The sequence below is a fragment of the Bos mutus genome, chromosome 3 (genome assembly GCF_027580195.1).
Source record: "Bos mutus isolate GX-2022 chromosome 3, NWIPB_WYAK_1.1, whole genome shotgun sequence".
Classification (NCBI taxonomy): domain Eukaryota; kingdom Metazoa; phylum Chordata; class Mammalia; order Artiodactyla; family Bovidae; genus Bos; species Bos mutus.
In genome coordinates, this window is record NC_091619.1 from 21,455,245 (window position 1) to 21,471,167 (window position 15,923).

Genomic DNA, 15,923 nt, shown 5'->3' on the forward strand with positions numbered 1-15,923 from the left:
TTATTCTGTATTGGGGTATTGCCAATTAAGTGTTGTGATACTTTAAGGTGAACAGCAAAAGGATTCAGCCATACATATACACGTATATCCATGCTCCCTCAAACTCCCCTCCAATCCAAGTTGCCACATAATATTGAGCAGAGTTCCCCATACTATACAGTAGGTCCTTGTTGGTTATCCATTTTAAATACAGCAGTGTGCACCTGTCCATCCCGAATTCCCTAACTGTCCCTTCCTCCCATTCTTTCCCCTCCAGCAACTGTAAGTTTCTTCTCTAAGTCTGTGAATCTCTTTCAGTTTTGAAAGTAAATTCATTTTCTTTTCAGATTCTGCATATAAGGGATGTCATACAATATTTTGCAGGGAGGATTCTTAGCCATTGCACCACCAGAGAAGTCCTCGAAGAGCTTTTCTAATCTCACTTATGAGGTTGACACCATTATTATACCCATTTTAATGGTATATTCGAGATTTCATTCTAGTGGAAGAATCTATTTTAATCATTTTACAAGTGACTTTAACTTGCAATTACAGAATTGCTAACAGTATGAAGAGTTCAAAATATTTCAGTTATGAGTTCTGCACTGTGCTGCGAAGGTGGGGTATTATATACTACCGTGGTATGTGCAAATTTTGAAATTCAAAAAAAGTCTGAAGATATAGCCATGATGATGGGATCTAAAATTTAAGAGATTTATGATCAGCAGGAGACCAAGAGTACAGCAAAGAAAGATCCATGACCTCCTTACCTGCTGCATGACTTGTTCTGGGTACCATCTCCCCATCATCTTCTGCAAAATAATCTCTGTGAAGAGAAGCACATCATTCATTAATGAAGTAACATCCCACACAGTGTTCGATTCCTTGGTGTCAAGACATCTGTTTTTATTTATTTCTCCACAAGCAATCACTAAGCTGTTATTGTACTATGTATCAGGGTCAGGGTTAAGTGCTGGAAATACAAAGACATGCCCCACCCTATATGTGCAGAGACAGCCACTGGACAAGCAATTCCACAGGCACTGAATTACTATTGTGGCAAGTGCTCTGAAGGGATATGCAGAGTAACTTAACTACTAGAGAGATTCAGAGAAAAGAACATTTAAACTGAGATGAAGAGAATGTCAGCCAGATGAAAAATGGAAACAGAAGAGTATTCCATCATGAGGGAAAAGCAAGGACCCTGAGTCAGGGAGGAACTTGACCTGTTGGAGGGACAGAGAAAGCCAGGGCTGCAACCAGACCATGCAGGGCCTTGAGGGATGGCGTAAGCATGTGAGATTTATGTGCAGCGCAATGGAAAACCACTGAAGGAGTTTAAATGAGGAAATGAGTGGTAATTGATCAGATTTAGACTTTAGATCATTCTGACTGCTGAGTGGCACTGTATAGAAGGAACAAAAGTAGATGGAGAAAACAAGAAGCTGTGATAGTTTTAACTAAAGGGAAAGATGGTAGAAATGCAGAGAAGCAAAAAAATTGATACGCTTAGGAAGTAGAATTGATTCAGAAAACTTGAGAAACAAACAAAAGTCTACTAATGGAAATGTTAAAAACACTACAATGCAGTAGCAAGATCTATATCTGTCCAGCACAGTGAAGACCACTATCCCTAGAAGAGAAGGAAAAAAAACCTCAAAATGTATTCAACAAATGCTTGTCAAGCACTTACTATGATTTTAGGCACTGGTTTTAAGCTCTACGAATGTAGCAGTGAACAAAACAGACCAAAACACCTGCACTCATGGAACTTATATAAAAAAGGAAACAAAAAAGCAAAATGTATAGTAACAATTGGGGATAGGTACTATAAAAAATTGAGGACAGGTACCATAAAAAAGGTAGGGAGTAGAAGTAGGGAATGCTGGAGGGATGGGGAAGAGAAGGGGGTTGCAATTTTCAGCAGGCTAAGTGTCTCTGAGAAGCAATGATGTGGGTATTTGGGCAAAGAGTCTTCCAAGCAGAGAACATCAAGTGCAAAGGCTCTTCAGAGGAAGCATGACAGCATTTCTGGAACAAGGAGGCTGGTGTGGCTGGGCTGAGTGAGTAGCAGGAGGTGAGGTCAGGGAAGTAATAGGAAGGCTGGGCAGGGGACAGATAATTACATAATGCCCTTCTGGACCCTGAGAGGAATTCAGCCCCTGGAGTCTAGTGCATCAAAAAAAGAGGTGAACTGAGTGATGGATGTTTTAAAAGGGCTGGCTACTGTTTTGACAACAGACTGGTTGGGAAAGGCAAGAAACAGAGAGGCAGTTGAAATAATCCTACAAAGAGATGCTTTCAACATTTAGCTTACTCCTTAAACCCTCGGGTACTCCCAGTTAGATGTCCTAAAAATAATTCTATAGCTGGAGATTTAGAAAGCTTCTCTTTTTAAAAATCAGGAGACATTCACAGGGAGGTGGAAGAGAGCCAGTCATTTATTTAGAAACTGTTGGTGTTCTTCCTTCTCTGCCTCAGGGCTGGATCTTGGCATAAATCTCCACTTTGCTAAGTTCCAGATGGACATAAAAGTACCAGGCAGAGCACACCAGATTACACACACCACCTGGCAATTCTTTATTATTCAAAAGCAGGTCACCAGTTTGTGGTTCTTCCAGGCCCTCTGCCCCTTTCCCTTCTCCACTTCTCATTAAAAATTTTCCCTGAGAGTGAAAAATGAAAGAGATGAACTACTACTTGTGGTTTCCCTCTGTTGAGAAAAAGTAAGGGAAGGATTCTGAAACTATCAGCCAGAATAATGTCTTGAAAAATTTGTGGAGAAAAAAAATACTTAGTCGCTGCTACTCATGCATGAATGGATTCCTTTATGTTCAGCCCACAGACCTGGGTAACCACTTCTGCCATCAGGAGCAAGATCATTCCTCAGGCCAAATTCAGCCCATCCAACATGCTTCATCTGGTCAACACAAGGTTGACCCATTCCTAACATCTCTTGCGAAATGAATGGGTCTGGCAATACTGGGCCTGCCTTTCCACATAGAGGGATAACCTGCCGCCTTTAAACAGAGGAGACATGTTCTCCGGTTTGCCACAGTCCCTGTCACTCCCTGTTCTTGTAATCCCAGCTCATGTGCTCATTTATGATACTGGCCTGGCTCCTTATAGATCTCTGAGGCTGTCACCCTGCTGCTGCTGCTAAGTCGCTTCAGTCGTGTTCGACTCTGTGCAACCCCATAGACGGCGGCCCACCAGGCTCCCCCGTCCCTGGGATTCTCCAGGCAAGAACACTGGAGTGGGTTGCCATTTCCTTCTCCAATGCATAAAAGGGAAAAGCGAAAGTGAAGTCGCTCAGTTGTGTCCGACTCTTCACGACCCTCCATGGTCTGCAGCCTACCAGGCTCCTCTGTCCATGGGATTTTCCAGGCAAGAGTACTGGAGTGGGGTGCCATTGCCTTCTCCATGCAGACAAAACTTTCACTTCTGCTTTAAGACACTGTCTTGAGTTACCTGTGTAGCTTTTTGTTGTTGTCTTCCATCGCTAAGTTGTGTTGCAAAGAGATGGGACACGACTTAACGACAGAACAACAAAAAGCTACTAAGGGGCTTACAGGTCGCTTTTACCTCTGGGCTTCCTTAAATATTTGTAAAAGAAACACACGAACTTCTAAGGTTCCTTCAGTAATTACACAATTCTATTCTAATAGACACTAGTAGCATTAAAACTCATTTTAACACTTTCTAAGGATGGGGAAACTTTCCAGATATGATCTCATTCAATTCTCCTTGCTCTGAAGATTCCACATTATAGATCAGGAGCAAGCGACAACAAGGTGATGCATATGGATGCCACAAGCTACTTCACTTTCTCCCCCATCCCACACTCACCCCTGAGCTGACTGCCTGTCTAATATGAAGCAATAACCAGAAGGGTAGAGAGGTCACTCTGGATGAGTACTGAGTTAATGGGCTTTCTGTAGCCTCTGGAGATTAAAAAAAAAAATCACTTCAACTCTATTAACAGCTCAAGTTCCCTCTCATTGCCACAGAGTGGGGCTCACTCAGCTGCTCCAAAAGCTTGGGAAGGAATTTGATGCTCCCCCAGAGAAGGGGCACATGGTTAAGAAACACAAGGTATGTGTCGAGGGGATTGCAATTTGTGAAAATAGCTGATAAACCAAAGTGCAAAGAGAGGTGGGGTATAGTAGAGACAAACTCCAAGCCAGGCCCCACCACCCACCCACAAAGCACTAACATATGTTGGTAAATTTTTCTCTATATTACTTAAGTCCAGAAAAAAATTGTATGCCCTTGTCCTAGTTTCTCACATTCAAGTACTTCTAGTTTCTTTTTTTTTAAACATCAGTCCATGAATGACTCATGGTCAGCAAGCATGTATTTCATGAGGGCACATATAGCTCTCCTGCATAGATGTACATATATAATCTTTGTCCAAAGATATTTTTATCTTACATGTTACCTGCATGTTCTACCTTATATGCTTTTCATGTATAAATGAACCAAACTTTCCCTCAGTTAGCCTTATCTTTTTGCCCACTACCTTGCCAATTTGTTAATCAGTGATACCAATTTCAGAAAACTAAGATCATGGCATCTGGTCCCATCACTTCATGGCAAATAGATGGGGAAACAGTGGAAACAGTGGCAGACTTTATTTTTTTGGCTCCAAAATCACTGCAGATGGTGACTGCAGCCACGAAATTAAAAGACGCTTACTCCTTAGAAGGAAAGTTATGACCAACCCAGACAGCATATTAAAAAGCAGAGACATTACTTTGCTAAAAAGGTCCATCTAGTCAAGGCTATGCTTTTTCCAGTAGTCATGTATGGATATGAGAGGATAGTATAGTTTAGATGGACTATAAAGAAAGCTGAGTGCTGAAGAATTGATGCTTTCAAACTGTGGTGTTGGAGAAGACTCTTGAGAGTCCCTTGGACTGCAAAGAAATCCAACCAGTCCATCCTAAAGGAAATAAGTCCTGAATATTCATTGGAAGGACTGATGCTGAAGCTGAAACTCGAATACTTTGGCTACCTGATGCAAAGAGCGGACTCATTAGAAAAGACCCTGATGCTGGGAAAGATTGAAGACAGAAGGAGAAGGGGATGACAGAGGATGAGATGGTTGGATGGCATCACCTGCTCAATGGACATGAGTTTGGGTGAACTCTAAGAGTTGGTGATGGACAGGGAGGCCAGGCATGCTGCGATTCATGGGGTCACAAAGAGTCAGACATGACTGAGCAACTGAACTGAACTGAAATTGGTATTTCACTAAAATTTCACTAAAATCACACTTACTAATTTTTGCCAAGATACCATCCTGCTCAATATGAAGAACCAAACATTTTCCAAGTATAACCCACCTACCAGCTGCTCACCCACTTAATTTCTGCATGATGTATTATTCACATTTTCTTGACTTGCTGGTAAGTAGCTATGAAAATACTGGACTCAAGCAATACATCAACATTCAATATCCCACAGGAACAGCCTTTCCTACAGTTTTCCAGAGTGATTAGGTTGAAGATGATCAGGACATAACTGGTCTACTCAGAGCCACCTACAACATTCTTTTTTAAAAAGATCTATTTAGGTTTCTGCCATAGATCAACATGAATCAGCCATAGGTATACACTTGTTCCCTCCCTCTTTTTTTATAATTAAATTATTTTTAATTAGAGGATAGTGGAAACAATGGCTGACTTTATTTTTGGGGGCTCCAAAATCACTCCGAGATGGTGACTGCAGCCATGAAATTAAAAGATGCTCAGTCCTTGGAAGGAAAGTTATGATCAACCTAGACAGCATATTAAAAAGCAGAGACATTACTTTGCCAACAAAGGTCCATCTAGTCAATACTATGGTTTTTCAAGTAGTCATATGGATGTGAGAGTTGGACTCTAAAGAAAGCTGAGTGCCAAAGAATTGATGCTTTTGAACTATGGTGTTGGATAAGACTCTTGAGAGTCCCTTGGGCTGCAAGGAGATCCAACCAGTCCATACTAAAGGAGATCAGTCCCAGGTGTTCATTGGAAGGACTGATGTTGAAGCTGAAACTCCAATACTTTGGCCACCTGATGTGAAGAACTGACTCATTTGAAAGGACCCTGATGCTGGGAAAGACTGAAGGCAGGAGGAGAAGGGGACAACAGAGGATGAGATGGTTGGATGGCATCACCCGCTTAATAGACATGAGTTTCGGTACACTCTGGGAGTTGGTGATGGACAGGGAGGCCTGGCGTACTGCGGTTCATGGGGTTGCAAGAGTCGGACACGACTGAGCGACTGAACTGAACTGAACTGAATTGCTTTATTATATTGTGTTGGTTTCTGCCATATTTCCACATGAGTCAGCCATGGGTGTACACATGTCCCCTCCCTCCTGAACCTCCTTCCCACCCCGTCCCACCCTTCTAGGCTGTCACAGACATCTGCTACATGCTGACACTCCGATGCTGTCAGACTGCGCTCTGGTGACTTCTTCCAATAGTTTTCTAAGTGTGCTAGTCTCAATCATATCAGGAATATCCACAACACTCAATTTTGTGTTCCTTAAAAATGGCTATTCCAAGATGTGAGCCACTGGTCCACTAGTCTGGTCTCTTGTAACACTGTGGGGAGGGGTACAAACTTGGATTCTTCCTCAGCAAAGGGTAACACCATGGCAGAGTCTTCAGAGAAATATTCTCTATAAGGCAGCCACAGACCATCCTTTGCAAATTGCATATATATTTGGTGTTAATGCCTTGTATTTTGGTCTGTTTAATTTATGGACTGAGGAAAGCAGTAAACTGTGTTAATGGACCATATTATTCACAAGCAATGGCAAGGTGGTAATCATGTAACTTCACCATTAAAAGTAAGTTTCCAACAAGTCTTTGAACAGTGTGAAATATTAATATCCCAAACCAAAACCACCCCAACTATATCTGTTGTCTGTCTAGACCTCACTGCTTTCTTCTTCTATTAAGACAATTAACCTAGGGCTATTTCTTCCCATGAAAAGTGAAAGTGTTAGTTGCTCTTTGTGACCCTATGGACTGTAGCCTGCCAGGCTCCTCTGTCTATGGAATTCTCTAGGCAAGAATACAGAAGTGGTTTGTCGTTTCATTCTCCAGGGGATCTTCCTGACCCAGGTATCAAACCGGGGTCTCCCACACTGCAGGCAGATTGTTTACCATCTGAGCCACCAGGGTAGCCCATTTCTTCCCATAAGAGTGTCCAAACTGCCACAGAGGTGGTTATTTTTTCAGGCTTCTTCCCCAAGGCTATCACATACACTCAGCCACATGGTCTGGTCCCCTTGCTTTGTCACGCATCACCACCCTTCCTTAAAATCTCTAAGCTGAGGGACAAAGACCTTCTCCCAAAGGCATTTCCTGTCTTTCAAACTTCTTCTTACATGGCTTTCTTATCATAATGGAAAATTCAGGAGGAGGAAAGGCAATCAGCCATACTAGTATTTAGAGCAAAAAACTGGGCCTTGCTTGCTATTTTTAGAGTTTTTCATTCCTTTTCATAAACATTTACTGAGAAGTTACTTGTATAACAAGCACCAAAAATATCACGATGAAAATGAAATGCCCTGAAATCAAGGTGCTCAGAGCTGTCTACTAGGGGTGGCAGACAGGATTCAAAGAGATACTTATTACAACAATGAGATTTATAACAGAGATTTCAGAACGTAAATGAAATAGTAATTAATTTTGTTCTGATGGGGAGAGGGGGTCTAGGAAATGTACAGAAAGCCAAGAAGACTGAATTTGGGCCTTGAAGGATGGGTATGAATATGTAAGGCAACATGACAAAGACCGCAAGGTAGGAAACTGAAGAGGGTGTGCAGGGCTTTAATTCTGCTCCCCTCAACCTGAGTCAACATCAACTGCTCCTTAGGCCCCTTCCAAGTTCCTTTTAACTTTCCCCTCCTCAAGCCTTCCCCTCTCAAACTGTAACCTTCAGGAGGGAGTATTAGGGTTGTCTAAGGAAAAACTGTTTCATTTGTGCTCCCCTCCTCCAACACCATAGCTTCATCTAACTACTTAGACTCCCCAAAGATCATATAAAATAGGTCAGCAAGAAAGGACTAGGACTAACTTTTACATTGTAGTCAAAATGCCTACAGTTACAGACTACCAGAGAATCTGGAAGAGTGAAGAGGCTGAAGGTTTAAGATGGTAGAAAATATGAGTGAATATCTTCCTTTTTTTTTTCTTTACTATTTTTATCCTAGAATGTTAATTCTTCTTTAAAATATTAATAAACATATTCTGATTTATTTACACTGCTCTTCTACTAAGGCCCTTGATAAAAGATGAACTATGTAAGGAATTGGGCTCAGTGTGATCATCTCAAACAGTGGAGGGTATATCGTATGACAGGAAGACTGTGCAAGTTTGCTGTTTAAGCTCAGTTCAGTCGCTCAGTCGTGTCCGACTCTTTGCAACCCCGTGAACCGCAGCCCGCCAGGCCTCCCTGTCCATCACCAACTCCCAGAGTTCACTGTTTATTGGGGTCCAAACACATATCCTGTTCTAATTCCACATTTTTTAAAGTTCATCTGTCATGAACTTAGAGATTCTGATTCAAATAAATGTTTCTAATGTTTAAACATCTCTTTTTCATATTTTAAACTTATATCCACATTCAACCCTTGCAGATATAAAATGTCCAGAAGGACAAGGAGAACTGTGGCTTGCTTTCTTGGCATGTGGAATCTTAGTTCCCTGACCAGGGATCTCATCAGAGGCCCCTGAATTGCAGTGTGGAGTCAATCACTGGACAGCCAGGGAAGACCCTAGCCCTGAGGATTTTTAAATGGTAGGGCTTCACAAGTGGTGCCAACTTGGAAACAAAGACATCCATAGGTAATAGTCTCCAGACTGCCTGTGTGTAACTTTATAGTTCAACATGTTTTCTTACACTGGAATTTTCTTCAACACTAATCTTGAATTAAATGATCATTATTTTTATTGTGAGCAACCACCACCACCCACCACCAATGAAGCCACCGCCATTTATTGATTGACTGATTCTTTCCAGGAATTATCTCATTCAATTCTCCCATAATCCAGTAGGTCCTGCTACCCCTATTTTACAGGTAAGGAAACAAGAGGCCTGGAAGGAGGATGTAATTTGCCCAAGATCATCCAGCTAGTTGATGGTAACACTGAACTTAAAATCTATATCTGACTCCAACCTTCACATGTCCAATATATCCTGTTTCTACTCACACATTTACCAGGAGTCTCCTTTGTACCTGCCCTGATTCCAGACAAATGACCCCTGAGACAGTGAGATGTGAGGAAGGGTGGGCAGTGCTGCTGTGGGAAGGAGAAGTGAGTTAGACTCAAATCCTGACACATATTTGTTTTTTGGGACACCAACTCATTCCCAATACGCACATGGTTCACAATGGAGTGTTTGCGTCCTGGTATATCAGATGCCATGTGACAAGTGATTAAAATCCTAAAAAGGAAGTGGCAAGTGTGACTTTTTACATAGGCTCTATCCTGAAAAGTGAGTCATCCACTATTTTATACTTCCCTATCTCTACCCACAGTCCTCCAAATGGTCATGACTCCCCTGAATCCTTTTCTGTGACAACAGTTGGCATTGTCCCTAAAAGACAAAGGGAATAAACTGACAGGCAGAAGATGTGATGGAAACAGATACAGTCGAAACTGGGAAGGCCATTAGGGAACAAGCTCTGAGATGTCTCAGATCTTTTTTCCTCTTGCCAAGAGAGACACTGAGTATATCTTCTCTGCCCCAAATATTGCCAATATCCCCTCTTTGGCATCAGAATTGCAAAAACACACATTCAAATGCAAATGGGGTAGCAGTCACAGATGCAGAGCACAGGAGCACTGTGTAATAAATACAGTGAGATTATCATTTTTTTCTCATCTCAAGGCCTATCATTATAACCTCGGCAAGCTGGAAAGCTTAATTGGCAAAGCCCCTCAGAACACAGAGAGCATCACTTGTGAATCTCCCTCTGCATGCTGACTAAGTGTGAGCTGACTTGGCATTGACACAGTAACATCCACTTTTCTCCAGTACAGGCTGCAATTACACCCTTCACTCAACAGAATCTATTCACTGAGAGTGGCTGTGGCCCAAGGGAACTCTGGGAGACCGTTTTCTGAAGTGCTAAGTCCTCAGTCACTATCAGGAGCTACAAGCATCACTATGCACCAGCAACAACTTTGAGTATTATGAGCTATTTTGCTTCTGCACTGAATCTTTATTCTAAAAGGAACTTACATTTTTCATGCTGCTATTCCTCAAGGTTCAGAGAAACCTCTTAATACTGTGAAAAGGTATGAATAAAGGGTAGTTCAAATAATTATCTCACTTTGCCTTATGAAGTTATTAGACATGCAGATGTCTAATAAATTCTCCTCCCTGAATCAGCCAAGACACTGATATCACTCTTTCAAAAGAGATGTGAAAATGATCTATTCTGAGTTCAGCCATATCACTCAGGGATAGCATATGGTCTCTCTACCCTCTTCTAAAACTTAGCTTGGCTTTTTATCCTTGGTCCTGGCAAAGCAGTTTTCATTAACAACCTCTATTCACAGGACACTGGGGAATGCGGAGCCTGAGGCCCTCACCAAACATGAAGAGATAGATTTTTTTTTTCTGTTTTCACCTACCTTTTTATTCACATAACCTTTTACCTTTTCCTTCCTTGATAATGTCTGTTTTTAGTGATTTTTAAAGAATTAGGTGTTCTTTCCAGAAATTTTGGAAAGGACAAAAATGCATAGGAAAAAATTTAAAAATGCTACCACTTAAAGGCAACATTGATAAAGATTTTTATGTATTTGTTTTTAGCTGTTCTTCAGTTTATATGCCTGTGTGAATTTCACAAAATAGAAATAATACTGAACATGTAATTTTGCACCTTGATTTTATTTGTTTCATTAAGCTTCCCTGGTGGCTCAGATGATAAAGAATCTGCCTACCATGTGAGAGACCTGGGTCCAATCCTTGAGTTGGGAAGATCTCCTGGATCTGGAAATGGCTACCCACTCCAGTATTCTTGCCTGGAGAATTCCCAAGACAGAGGAGCCTGGTGAGCTACAGTCCATGGGTAGCAAAGAGTCAGACACAACTGAGCAACTAACACACATTGAAATCAGAGGTTTTGAGGACTGCATTTTTAGGGGAAAAGGAAGCATCAGGGGAGGAGGCTGGTGAGAGGAGGAGAAGAATGTCACATTAACCTGCCCAAAATTAGAAAGAATGAATCTAGAGTCTTCCTTCTCAGTATGGCTTTCTAAAGTACTAAAACAAAGCTGACAGAATCCCAGAGGATAATAAAATTAACTGAGGTATGAGATTCTAAAGCAGTGCTGAGAATGATTCAAATGATTCAAATAGCTGACTCTGAGGTCTTGGCTCAGTAGGGAGATGAATGAAAAGCAGATGAAGAGCAGAAGGAGCGAAGGACCTGGAGTAAGTGATAAGGTAAACTGAATATTCAGAAAGGATGAGGAGATGGAGGACTTGACCCTGTGGTCAGGGAATACACTTTCAGAGTTCAGGACCCTAAGGATAGAGAATTTGGAGTGAGGATGAGCTACAGTGTGTACTCATATGTGCTCATAGTGTCCTGAAGTGAATTAGAGTTAAGAAACTAGGAGATCAAGTTACAACAGTAATATATATGCCTGCTTCGTGACCTGTCTAGAGTGCCAGCACCTTGAAGGCAGGGTTTTTATATCATTCACTATCATGTATCCAGCATTTAAGAAGTCTAGATCATAACAGGAATCAGATGCATATATTTCTTAAACAATGAATAAATAGCATTTGAACGAATAATGGCATCCAGACTTGATAACCTGCTGTATTCATTCTACATTAATGGTTAGTAGACACCTTGGAGAAGGAAATGGCAACCTACTCCAGTATTCTTGCCTGGAGAATCCCAGGGACGGGGGAGCCTGGTGGGCTGCCGTCTCTGGGGTCGCACAGAGTCGGACACGACTGAAGCGACTTAGCAGCAGCAGCAGCAGACACCTACCAAAAAGATACTCACATGAGCCTTGCAGGGAATGTTCTCTAGAAAGTTCTTAACTGAGGATCTGCTATGTGTTAGAAGTATTGTAAGATACTGAAGATTTAGAGACAAAAGACAGTCCTTTCTTCCAATAAACTCATAGAGTATGTAAACCAATTAGCCACATGCAATAATAAAGAAGGCATAGTGTGCTCTGGCTACAGAGAACACCCAGAACTAGGTTCCAAAAATAATCCCCAAAGGAGGTAATGCTGAAGATAACCTCAAGGGATAAATAAAGATATCCTAGCAAAGGCAAGGCCAGGTTTGTGGGTGGGAACAAGTGGTATATTAAGGCCCACTCATAATAATTTTAGCTCAGGATGAGTAGAGAGACACCAGCTCCCTAGGTCTGCTGGCAATGATGCTGCCCCAAGGCACCAATCATCTGGAAATCTATAAGTAACGCACAGAAGAACCTTTTCTAAAACTAACTCAGTTTCAAACTTTACATGTTGTCACTTGGTAGAATAAATGTAAATTTCTTCCTGCTATAAAAACTTATATTGACTTAGCTTTAAAGCAGCACATAAGAGGTATTAACAATAATCCCATAACCAAATACAGTATCTATTTTTTCTCTCCTTGCAACAGACATCCTAATACGTATGCATAATTTTGATGTAATTTATACCCACTTTTACTTTATTATACTAAAATTTTGTTTATTACCATTTCAGGAAACACTTCAAGATGGTAACAGAGATTAATAGTGACAGGGAAACAGTTTACTCTAGAGAGGGATACGAGTTGGGAACACTGCTACTGATTCACCTGGGATTATCCTAGAGTATGCCACTTTATGTCAGTGTGTCTCCACTTTCCCTTCTGAATACAGAAACTCAGATCTTGAAAAAGATATTTAAACTGAATGAAATAATCTTCATATTAACATGAGTAATATGAGCTTAAACCCCAAGAAGTTTGCAATGTATTTCCAAGAACTAGAAGTGTTTGACATATTCTAGTCTAATAACATTTGATTATTCTACTTCTAAGCATCTGTCATTCAAAAATAATCTGATGGAAGGAAATGCTTTAAGCACCTAGTTGTTTATCAAGTATTATTTATAATAGTTAAAAACTGGACATCTAAAGGACTCAGTATAGGGTAATGATTAAATAAAATATTATTAATATAATACAACATGACAGGCTATTCCACATTATGAATAATAGTATTCCATATTATGAAATGGAAAATAAATATATTCTTGAATGAAGTGCTAGAGATTACTCAATTTAATTTTCTTTGTCAGTCAATGCATTCTCTATGTCAGCAGTTATTTCTTCTTTACACCCCTTCTACTTTGGCCAGGATAAATAAATACTCTTGGCCAGGAGCAGGTTACCTTTTCTCTAACTGACCCTAGAGAAGCAAAGGAAGAAATAAGTTTTTGCAGAATAGAATAAGCAGAAAAGGACTAGAGATAATGACACAAATTAAGAGAAAGTTTATTAGACACTATTAAATTGCTATGAAAATACAAGTTGTTCTTATTGTTAAAATAGTCTGTGACTAGTAAAATGCCTCAGCTATGAGAAAAAAAGGAAAATTCAGATCATGCTTGTCTTGATGATCACAGAACTCAGAAGATGTCCTGAGACAGAAGAAAACAAGTGCTCAGTGCTTCTGAATGTTTTAAAATAGAATTGGATAGAGCTACCTTGGGTCACCATGACATCTCCTTTTATTCTGGACTTTCTTCTAACTTTAAACACCATTTGAATTTTTGCCAGAGACAACTTGTGGAATGTTCTGAGCCCAGTTTGGAATTTTATTTATAGAATAAAACTTCAATTTCACTGCCCATTTCAATAAGAGCAGGGTCCCAGTGTAACCACTGAATGGACAGATACTCCATATAGCCTTGGATGAACCACCCCTGAGCTGCCCAGAGTGGAGAGGGCACTGTGATGAGGGTCAGCCAACTTTTCCTTTCAGATGCAGAAACAATCACTTCCCAGTTTTCTGATATATTTTTTTAATTTCTTAATTTGGCCACGCCGGGTTTTAGTTGCAGCACCTTTGATCTTCATTGTGGCGTACAGGATTTTTAGTTGTAGCTCTTGAAAACTCAGTTGCAGCATGTGGGATCTAGTTCACCAACCAGGGATTGAACCCAGGCCACCTGCACTGGGAGTGCAGAGCCTTAGCCACTGGATCAGCAGGGAAGATCTTCTTCTGGTATTTTAAATCCAGCCTTAGCCTATAAGCTACAAGAAGAAGGAGGGAGTCTAATATGCAGGAAATAAGAAAGTGGGGATGAAAGCACTGATAAATTTCTCAAGCCCAAATCCAAATATGGTCTATTTAAAAGCAGATCAGAGTTGCAAAGGCAGAGATTTTCCTTCCCCAAATGCAGAAAATTAATTGCTAGAAGTACAGTATGTTAATTAGGAAATCCAACATCCAAAAATGTTTCAATTATAGAATTATGGAAAGGAGTATTTTCCTAATAAAAAGTGTTACATGCAAAGCAGCAGCACCACTACAAGCGAAGGTACCAGAACCAACCAGAGCTTCATGCTCCAGGGCTTACTTAACCTTTCTAGCTTCAGCTGCCACATCCATAAAATGGGGCGAATGCCATCTCTGGTTATAACTGCATTAGCAAATAGGACTCTCTGTTAACTCACCACAAATTCAAGATAAATAAATGTTCCTGTTTCCTTTAGGCTGAGAGTAAATACTGATAAGAATAATTGCAAATAAGCTTTCAATGGGTAGCTTTTAAATGCAATATAACTATAATAAATGGGCATGTTATCTTACTTGAAGGCTACACTTTAATCGTGTGGGAGGGGAGAAGTAAAATAAAAAACTTAAAAAATTTTGAGACTGAATTCCTACTGAATTTCTTGGATATTACTTCCCTTCTTTAAATGTTCACAGCCACAACGGGCAAAAACAATTAATGCTTGCATTTTATTAAATTAAATTACAGGGTAATAGAAAACAAACCAAAACAGATGAATTACTTTGCTAATTTCCTTTCTTAACCTTCAATCTTAAGTGAAGAGAAAATTGCTCAGCCGTGTCCTACTCTTTGCGACCCCATGGACTATAGCTTACCAGGCTCCTCTGTCCATGGGATTCTCCAGACAAGAATACTGGAGTGGATTGCCATGTCCTCCTCCAGGGGATCTTCCTGACCCAGGGATGAAACCTATATCTTTTGCATCTCCTGCACTGGCAGGCGGGTTCTTTACCACTAGCGCCACCTGGGAAATCTTAAAGGTGGCCCCTAAATAGTTCAAGTTCTCTTTTTCTTGAGTTATTTGTTCAGGGAAGTTGTATAAGGTTCATATATGATTTGCCTTTTATTTAGCTTTCCCATATGTTAGAAACAAGAACATTTCCATGTAAAGGGGGAGGAAAATTAGTAATGCTCTTTCCAGAATTTAACAGTGTGGCAGGCTGAATAATGACTCAAGGAAGTCTGCATTCCTAATCTCTGGAACCTGTGAATATACCACTTTCATGGCAAAGGGCACTTTCAGATGTGATTAACGATTTTGAGATGATAAGACTATCCCAGAGTACCCCCACTGCATCTAATGTAATCACAAGGGTCCTTGTGAGAGACATATAGGAGAGTCATAATGAAAGGAGGTGGGATGAAGAAAGACTGGAGTGATGCCTTTGCTGGGAAGGGACCATGAACCAAGCCATGTGGACAGCCTCTTTAGGCTGGAAAAAGGCAAGGAATGGATTCTTCCCAAGAGCTTCAAGGAGAAACACAGACCTGCTGACCCCTTGATTTTAGCCCAGAAGACCAATTTTCAGACTTCTGACCTCCAGAACTGCAAAATAATAAATTGGTGCTGTTCTAAGCCACTAAATTTTCGGTAATTTGTCACTGCAGCAAAAGGAAACTACTAT

General features: G+C 40.7%; 1 protein-coding gene across 8 annotated transcripts in view; it reads right to left on the bottom strand.

The window, feature by feature from the left end:
- Window positions 1-15,923, bottom strand: part of PDE4DIPP2 (PDE4DIP) — a 238,182-nt gene that overhangs the window by 180,766 nt on the left and 41,493 nt on the right. For all 8 annotated transcript variants that reach the window (XM_070367402.1, XM_070367396.1, XM_070367387.1 and 5 more), the window contains exon 2: window positions 750-805. In XM_070367402.1, coding sequence (XP_070223503.1) covers window positions 750-805 — 56 coding nt within the window. The remainder of the gene's footprint in view (window positions 1-749; window positions 806-15,923) is intronic.